At 42.0% G+C, this 9,332-nt stretch overlaps 1 protein-coding gene across 1 annotated transcript; it reads left to right on the forward strand.

Annotated features, from left to right (window-relative positions):
* The first annotated feature begins 204 nt into the window (after positions 1 to 204).
* Positions 205 to 9,112, forward strand: LOC148122005 (intelectin-1a-like). The gene is made up of 8 exons (XM_087906147.1): positions 205 to 340; positions 478 to 541; positions 1,923 to 2,021; positions 3,176 to 3,423; positions 3,746 to 3,904; positions 4,266 to 4,386; positions 5,183 to 5,286; positions 8,839 to 9,112. The coding sequence occupies exons 2-8, from the start codon at positions 478 to 480 to the stop codon at positions 8,989 to 8,991; spliced, it is 948 nt and encodes a 315-aa protein (XP_087762273.1). The 5' UTR covers positions 205 to 340; the 3' UTR covers positions 8,992 to 9,112.
* The last annotated feature ends 220 nt before the right edge of the window (positions 9,113 to 9,332 follow it).

A 9,332-nucleotide genomic window follows, 5' to 3' on the forward strand; every position in this document is an offset into this window, starting at 1 on the left:
TTTCTAAATATGTCTTTTTGAGCCTTTAATCACATGAGTCATCACTGTACAAAGAACTTTCTTGTAGGAAATAAAAGTTGCCCCTGCAGTGGCATCCTGCCAGGAAAGGGGGAGCCTGGTAGAATCTGGGCTATTTTCAGCCAGGCTCTTCCCATAAAAGGACAAGAGCCTCACTTGGACCAGAGAGAGAGAGAAGGAGAAAGAGAGAGAGAGAGAGAGAAAGAGAGAGAGAGAGGGGGGGGGCTTACTTCAACTCAGCAGGCTACTCTGAGTGTCTAGCCAGGTATAGAGGGGAAGGTAGTTGCTGTCGCTGGAAGAAGGAAAGTGGACTCCGGCTCAGGTCTGCCTTAGGACCCAGAAATGCAAGGAGTTTAAAGGAAAGGAAGGAGCCTTTAAGTGGAACTAGATAGAAGCTGAGACAGGTATGGGGAAAAGGTGGTCTGGATAGAGAGTGACCTTCTTCTTGCTCTTCTCTAGATGACCATGATGAAACTCGGCTTCCTGCTGTTTATCATTGTGGTCGCCAGAAGTTGCAGTGCATGTGAGTACTGATACAGGACCCCAGATTCCTCAGCTCACCCTCCAGCCTTAAAGACAGTCATCATTAGACTGGGTTACTTTCAGGACCTGGGACTCTGTCCAGAGATCATAATGTTGTTGTTGTTGTTGTTGTTGTTGTTGTTGTTGTTGTTTTTGAGATTGTGTTTTTCCGTGTAGCCCTGACTGTCCTGGAACTCCATCTGTAGACCAGACTGGCCTCAAACTCAGAGATCTGCCTGGCTCTGCTACCTGTGTGCTGAAATTAAAGATGTGGGTCAACATAACTTGGCTGATTCTGCCTTTTTTAAAAAATGAAAATTAAATATAATTGTATTGTTATACCATTCCTTTTCCTCCTTCCAACCTTTCCAACTTATCTCCCACCCCCACATTCTACAAAATAAAGGTCTCTATTTGTTTAACTGTGGAAATATATACATGCTTCCTATAATATGTATATGTATTTATGTATATGTTTGTATTATATACATGTGTATATATAAATATTCCTGGATATGTAAATACAACCTAGTCTATCCCCATAAAGATAATGCCTTTGAGATTAGTCTTGATGCTGGTTGGTTCTTGAAGGAAATGACCAGTGTCAATGACATTGCTGAGACAGGTCCTGGTCCCAAGCCTGTACTTGTGTGTAGCTCTAGTGGAACTTCTGCAAGAGCTGAGTCTCATCCTAGTCACTCCTTAAACTTAGGACCTTTGCTTTAGGGTTTCAATACCAAGTGAATGGTCTGGTTTGTGCCCAGAGAATATTTTCAATTTCACTCTCTACAAGAACACGGTGGTATTTTAAAATGTGTAATTCCCCTTCACTGGATTTTTAGTATCTTTAAGGAAAGAAACAAGTCCCTAAATGTCATCTTACATGATCTCTACATGATAATCTTTGTCAGACTGATATGAAGCACTAGGGATCTGAGGCACAGACATACTGAATACAATTCAAAAATACTTGACTGGTAAACATGGAGCTACTTAGACCTGGATAGTTTTGAACCCAAAGTTTCCATTTGTTTCCACCCCTTCTGTCTTCTCAGAGGACTTTACAGAATTGAGGCCAATTTGCAAGGCTTTTTTTCCATGCTCTCTTGATCAGTCTCTGCACTGTCTACCTCATGACCCAAGATTCAGGCACATTAGGCTCCCTGCATTTCCTCTACCTGCAAAGATGGACTTCACTTTATTCTTCTTTTTCAGGACTTTGGACACAAACTTCTCCACACTTCAAATCTCTTGTCTTTCTTCCTAGTTAGAAATCTTGTTGATTCTCAGAGGGAGGCTTTGAGAGGTCGTGGAATGAGTTTAGGATGAATGACAGGGGAGGCTGGGTGTCCCATGAGAGTGAAACTCTGCATTTTCTCTAGTGAAAGAAAATGAGGTTATCAACACTTCGGCCAATCCTGTGTCTTCCTCTCTGTTCAGAAGCTGCAAGGAAATCAAGAAGGAGGTCACTGGGGCACAAGGTGAGTGATGAAGCATTTAAAGAGCACACTGTGATCCTAACACTTGGGAGCCTACGGCAGAGGATTGAAGGCTCCAAGCCAGCCTTGGGATACCCTGTCTCAAAAATGCAAACACAAATCAGATTTGCCCTCTGTAATCATTGTTCTTTTTTGATATAGAAAATGTGATCAAATGTACATGGTGGATAAAATTTTTACTTACCCAATTTTAAGGGTTTTCAGAGTCAAGAGTGACTTTTACAATGGGAGGGATCACCACTATTCATCTCCAGAAGGTTTTCATTCCTTAAATAAAAATTCTGTAGCCACCAAGTAACAAATTCCTATATTCCCTGTGAGCTGCTGTTTTGTTTCCTACATCTGTGAATCTGTCAATTCTTGTTATCTCATATAAGGCATCTGCCTTATTACATTAGCAAGCTTCAAGGTACTTAAGTGTTGTAGAAGAATTACCTTACTTTAAAAAGATTTATTATTATTATATTAATGATAATATACTTGCATAGATGTACATCTGTGTTTGGGAATGTGTACATATATGTGCAGGTATGCAGGTGCCTGCAGAGTCCAGAAGAGGTCATCTAGTCCTCTGGAGCTGGAGTGATAAGTACTTGTACACTGTCAAATGTGAGTGCTGGGAAGATACCTCAAATCCTCTGCTAGAGCAGTACTTGCTCTTATCCACTGAGCCATTTCTTCAGTTCACTTCATTCTCTTTGATCTATGGGATATATAGGACTGTACAAAACATACGATTCTGTTTACTAGATAGCATATATTTTGCTTATTCCTTTTTATGTAGAGAAACACTTGACTTGTTTCTGCCATTCAGGTCTTGTGTCCAGAGCTGTAACAAACATGAATGTCCATATCTGAGTCCCTGTTACCAGTTCTTTGGGTATCTACCAAGTGGAGTTGCTAAGTCTTTGATAACACTATGTTTAACATCCCTGTCACTTTGGACAATACTGTGTTCTGCCTCCGTCACAGAAGCATGGCTTTCTGAACTCAGGCACAATCCCAGGAACAACTGTGGTAGGACACTCAGGGCATGAGGCACTAGCCATGTTTGTGATGCCTAGAGCCATTCTGTTTCTGGAACAGAAATTAAGAATGAGCCTGAAGACAGGACTGTGGACTGCTTCTCTCTACAGATGGCCTCTATTTCCTCCGCACGGAGAATGGTGTCATCTACCAGACCTTCTGTGACATGACCACTGCTGGTGGTGGATGGACCCTGGTGGCCAGTGTGCACGAGAACAACATGCGTGGGAAGTGCACGGTGGGCGATCGCTGGTCCAGTCAGCAAGGCAACAAAGCAGACTACCCAGAGGGGGACGGCAATTGGGCCAACTACAACACCTTTGGGACTGCAGAGGGGGCCACAAGTGATGACTACAAGGTAGGTACACTCTGTAATCACTTGGGAAAGCAAGAGGATGCGAGGGTAGCTCAGGATGCCGTGGAGAGGTGGGAAGGTTGTCCTTCAACACAGGGCTGAAGAAGTGGTAAGTGTTTACCTTGAACCTCAGCATCCTCCCAAGTACGCTTTTCGGTAAGTAGGTGGTAGAAGTGGGACCATTGTCCTTAGAAATAAGGACATCTGAACATGGTTGACCCTCTGTCCACCTGGAGCCCAGAGATACCAGCTCTGCTGTGAATGAGGGTCTTCTGCTTAGTGAAATCTCCTGGTCTGGTCAGGCTCAGTGTTGGTTGTTTTCCAGAACCCTGGCTACTTCGACATCCAGGCTGAGAACCTGGGGATCTGGCATGTGCCCAATAATTGCCCCCTGGAAAATTGGAAGAACAGCTCCCTGCTGAGGTACCACACCTACAGTGGCTTCCTGAAGTATATGGGCCATAATCTGTTTGGCCTGTACCAGGTACTCAAAACTGTTGGCTGAAGCTGTTTTTCATCTGTGTGGGGAGAGAGGCGGGTGTTTGAGGTTTGATGGATTGTGTTTCATGTTTCCCTTATTCTGAAGTGTCATGGGCCAAGAAAGCCAAAGAGTAGGGGTATGTGAAAAAGAGAAGAGAGGAGAAAAGTGTGGAGGGGAAAGAAAAGAAAAGGGGGAGGGGTCTAGCGTGTCAGAGAGATACAGACAAAGGGAAGGATTCTTTCTTATCTGACTGGTTGGGAATCATCTGTTACTGAACACACGCTGTGCTTCTCTGTACAGCTTAGTGTGCCTAAGATTGCCAATGCTGCCATCCTTATCCAGTGGCTTCTTTTGTTTCTTGTAGATTTACCCGGTGAAATATGGAGGAGGAAAGTGTTGGACTGACAATGGCCCAGCAACACAAGTGCTCTATGACTTCGGTGATGCTCAGAAGACAGCCGCTTATTACTCCCCCAATGGCCAGAGTGAGTCTCTAATGCTCCTGAATCCTCTGCAGGACACGTGATAAACTCAGTTATGATAAGTAACAGTCATTTACCATCCACCACAGCCTGCTTCTCTTCTGTGAGAGTTTGTGTTTTGTTTCACTCCATTCAGTTGATTGCCATTGGGCTCTCAACTATCACTAACCCACTCTACAGATTAGGAGGCTGGAGCACTGAGTCCAGCAACTTGCTTGAGAGCACAGGGTATAATCAGGAGAGTTGGCATTTGCACTGGGGAAACATGATTCCAAAATCTACTCTTGGCAACCTCATTATCAGTCAGAGGTTTCTTAGGAACAGACCAGGTCCATGTGCACAGGACAGAACAACAGAAAAAATGAAGATTTATTTCAGTTGTTAGGATGACAGCCATGTTGCTTAATATGAATAAATATGTAGCATGTGCACTTTGTAAATGCTAAGCCTGACTTGTATAATTCAAAGCTCTTCTTGTTTATTCTTGGAATGTAAGGCTTTAAAGAAAAGTTAGCAAGGTAAATGTGAACATGACCAGAATGGATGCACTTGCTAACTGCTGTGACAAGATATTGAGTATAGACCTTGCCATATCAGCAATTTCTCCACTCAAGCTCTGACAGATGGGGACCTTTTTTCAAAGACTGGCTCTTGGAGTCTGTGGATGGAAGTAGATGACGCTCCTCCAATGGGGCTAATATTTTGGACTGTATATCCTGAACCTGGCACCACTAAACTCTGGACTGACAACTATTTCTAGCATTTTCCTTGAATGCTGTTTTCTGTCTTTTGTTTTCAGAGGAATTCACTGCAGGATACATCCAATTCAGAGTGTTTAATAATGAGGGAGCAGCCAACGCCTTGTGTGCTGGGATGAAGGTCACTGGATGTAACACTGAGTGTGTAAGTCTGTAGTGACCAAAGAGACTCTTGAATAAGACTGTGTTTCTGTGTATATTGAGTATGGGAGACTGTCATATTAGTGTGCATACATATACGGTGTGTGACCTTACTCTATACCTTGCTTTGTCTCAGGGATCAGAAGTTCTGTCTAGACACAGAAAATACTGTCTTGTTGAAATCCATCCAGTCAACATTACAAACTTCTAATGCACTGTTGCTTTTGCTTAGATTTTAAGACAAAACACTCAGTTACTTGGAATGAGGGTGACACTTGTATTCAGGACGTATGTGTAAACCTTTGGAGGCTGAAATTGCTAGAGAATTAATCTCCACCGAGGATTAAGCTTCCAGAGTGAAACATATCCTTTCCATTCTTTTTCTTTGGGGGGGGGCGGGTTGTAAGATTTTTGTTGTGTAAAGGCGTGACTAGGAGAGTCCTGGACATCTGGTAGACCTCACCCAGGCCATTCTCCTCCCTATCACAGGGAATTTCTCTTGTTGGATGTTAGCATATCAAGTAAGTGCCAAGGCAGGTGAATTCAGTTCCACTACAGCAACCTGATGACCTCTGAGCCTGTGATCATTAGACTCATAATGTTTTGTTTTGTTTTTTTAAAAATTTGGTCCCAAAAGCACATTGAAGATGGAGCCCTTTTATTGTCACAGTAAAACCTCTAACAAATTAGCCTGTTCTGGCCAAGCAGGGTGATGCACATCTTTAATCCCAGAACTCAGGTGGTAGAAACATGCAGGTCTCTGTGAATTTGAGGCCATCCTGGTCTACACAGTGAGTTCCAAGTCAAAAAAAAAAAAAAACACGACCTATTAAGACCTTATCTCAAAAAATAAATTAGCATGTTCTTTTGGGATCCAGCCATCCCTAAAGTAACAATCTGAGAATAGCATTGTCAGTTCCTGGCAGATGATCCTATAGATCTATGTCCATTTATTCCTCAGTCATTAGCTTGTCCCTCATCTAGTCAAGATGGAGGAGTTTTATTATCAAGCACAACACTGGCACTGTGATGTGGAATGGTGAAATAGGAGAGAGCATATGATATGGGGGGAGTGGCAAGCTGTTTTCATTTTCGGTATGTAAGATGGATGTGGGATACAGAAAGAACTCCTTTTAGAAATGTTAACATGAACTAGATTACACAGCACTTTTACATCACAGCAGTGGTTTGGGGGTTGTATAAGTCATGAGCAACAATATAAAGTTTTAGTGTGCACATAAGATTGATATGATCATTCTTTTTTTCAAAGATGACATAGGTAGCCTAGAGGTCACAGACTGTAATGGAAGAAAGACTAAGCATAAGGAAATAAACATTGAAATGGTCCAATATTCCATGGTCCAAATAAAAGCCTGATATAATGTGATGGACATTTCAGGGAACAGTGGGCACTAATGAGCTCCAAAGATTTGAAAAATATTAATAGTAGAACACAGAGAGTGTGAAGAGAAGTAATTTTGAATAATTTCATGGTTTTTGTTTGAGTAGATGAATAATAAATAGTAAGCCAAGATGTCTGGGTGATTAATATGTTTGGGATCAATGAGGGATATACAGACATATGATGTTGGATTTTTAAAACATTTATGTGAGTTTGCTTGTATGTGTGCACATGTATATTCAAGTGATCACAGAGGTCAAAAGGACACATTGGACCCTGGGAGTTGGAACTAAAGTCTTATGATTTGTTGCTGGGATCTGATACGGATGGTGGCATCTGAACTTTGATTCTCTGGTAGAGTAAACCTCTGGACCATCTCTCTAGCCCCCAAGCTACTAGCTTCTTTGGGTGGGATTTTATTTTGCCTTGTTTCAGATGTATTTATTTTATGAGTATGAGTGTTTTGCCTGCATATGTGTGTGTGTATTGCTTGAGATCCTGGTGCACTTGAGCTAGAAGAGGTCATTCTATATCCAGGAACTGGAGTTACAGCAATTATGAGCCCATATGGGTTCTGGGACCCAAACCTGGTTCTCTGCAAGAGCAGCAAGTGCTCTAAAACACAGAACTATCTCTTCAGCCCCAATGTTACATGCCTTGATCATTGATGGACTTTGAATGTGATGGGGGTCCCAGGAGATTTGTATTGCCTACAAACAGCATAGTCATTCTAGCTTGTGTAAATACAGCCTATGACATTCACAATGGCAAACTTGCCAATGAACTTCCCCTAGAGAAATCCCCATTTGTAAGTTATGAGTGGCTGTAACTGTGTTTTTAATATTTGTTTATTTGTTTGTTGTCATGTGGAGTATGAAGACCCTGAGTAGTGATTATAAATGGCAGCCTGATCTCTAAGCATTGACCTTAAGAAATATCTGAATTGGAGATAGGGATTTTTAAGCAATCAGTGAATTGTTCATAACTAAAGCTAAAGGGCTACACAAATCATAAGTGAGTTGTAAATGTGTCCCCCTGAGAAGTAACAATTAAGGAATTCATGAAGGAAAAGACTAGCCAAAGAAGCTGAGAACAAAGGCTCGGAGAAGTTGAAGGAAAGGTAGAAAGAGACAGTAATGTCACTAGAGTCTATGGAAGTGGGGTTTATGGATCAAATAGAGCAATACTCCCAATGTAGAATCTGATGAGGAACAGTCACATGAACTTGGTTTTTTGAGATGTCTCTGAGCTCATTAGCTATATTAGTGGGGTTTGCCTCTGTGATAAATACCTGAGAGAAACAATATATGGAAAGAAGTGTGCTGGCTAGTTTTATGACAACTTGGTCATCTGAGATGAGAAAACCTTCATTGAGAAAATGCCTTCATAAGTGCAGGCTGTAGGCAAGCCTGAAGAACATTTGCTTAATTGCTGATTGATAAAGGGATGGCATCACCCTTGATCTGGTGGTCCTGAGTTCTGTAAGAAAACAGACTGAGCAAACCATAAAGCTTCACTTCTTCATGACCTCAACATGAGTTCCTGCCTCCAGGTTCCTGTCCTGTTTGAATTCCTGTCCTGAGTTCCTTCAATGATGAACAACGATGTGAAATTATGCACCAAATAAACTCTTTTCTCCCCCAAGTTGCTGTGTTTATGAGGTTTCATCACAGCAAATGTCACCCTGACTAAGAATAAGGACTTTGTTAGCTTGAGGATTTCCAAGATTTTAACCCATGGTCATTTGACTCTATCACTTTTAAATCCATAGTGGGGCAGAAATATCATGCAAGAAGACATATCAGAGTAATATGACCCATGTCACAGTTTTCAAGGACCCAAGAAAGACCAGGAAAGGCCAGAGAAAGATGCCCTTCAAACAATACCACTAACACCTTCAGTGATCTATTCCTCTAACCAGATGCCCCCTTCCATAGCTCCGCCAACTCCCAATAGTCAGTTCAAAATGGTGAGTCTGTTAGTGATTAACTAACTGGTGAAGGCGGGATTCTCATAGTTAATCCCCTCCCCAAAGTTCTGCCTCTAAATATTGGTTATATTGAGGATCAGATCTTCAGTATATACCATCTTTGATATAGAACTTCATATGCAAACCATAACACCTCATTGCTACTTCCTTCCCCTGTTTTTCAGCACTGCATTGGTGGAGGAGGATACTTCCCAGAAGGTAACCCCATGCAGTGTGGTGACTTCTCTGCATTTGATTGGAGTGGATATGGAACTCACAGTGGGTACAGCAATAGCCGGGAGATAACTGAAGCAGCCGTGTTTCTGTTCTATCGTTGAGAACTTTGTGGTTTGGACCCAGACTTCTCCGGTCTGTGGACTCATATACACAGAAAAAAATATTACCTAGTAACTAGAATGCTAATGACACAGGAAAGGAGAATAAATCATGTTCATTGCATGTTTGGGTGTCTTCATGAATTCTTTATGTTCAGGGGTGGAAGATTTCAAAAGAGTTTCTGCAGCCCTGTTTGATTCTCCTGGGGTATCGTGGATGCAGATTCTGATATAGAAATACTTCTTTTTATTCATTCATCTCTCACATATTACATCCTGACAGCAGCCTCCCAAGTTCTTCCCTTACCCACCTCCCCCTTACAAGACAGCTGACCGGGAGTGTG

This window comes from Myodes glareolus, chromosome 5 (genome assembly GCF_982192425.1).
Source record: "Myodes glareolus chromosome 5, mMyoGla1.1, whole genome shotgun sequence".
In the NCBI taxonomy this organism is placed as follows: Eukaryota; Metazoa; Chordata; class Mammalia; order Rodentia; family Cricetidae; genus Myodes; species Myodes glareolus.

Excerpts from the sequence above, each read along its gene's own strand:
- LOC148122005 (XM_087906147.1), top strand. The coding sequence starts at position 478 with ATGACCATGATGAAACTCGGCTTCCTGCTGTTTATCATTGTGGTCGCC. Across the intron at positions 3,905-4,265 it reads ATCTGTTTGGCCTGTACCAG|ATTTACCCGGTGAAATATGG; the intron begins GTACTCAAAACT and ends TGTTTCTTGTAG. Across the intron at positions 5,287-8,838 it reads CTGGATGTAACACTGAGTGT|CACTGCATTGGTGGAGGAGG; the intron begins GTAAGTCTGTAG and ends CCTGTTTTTCAG.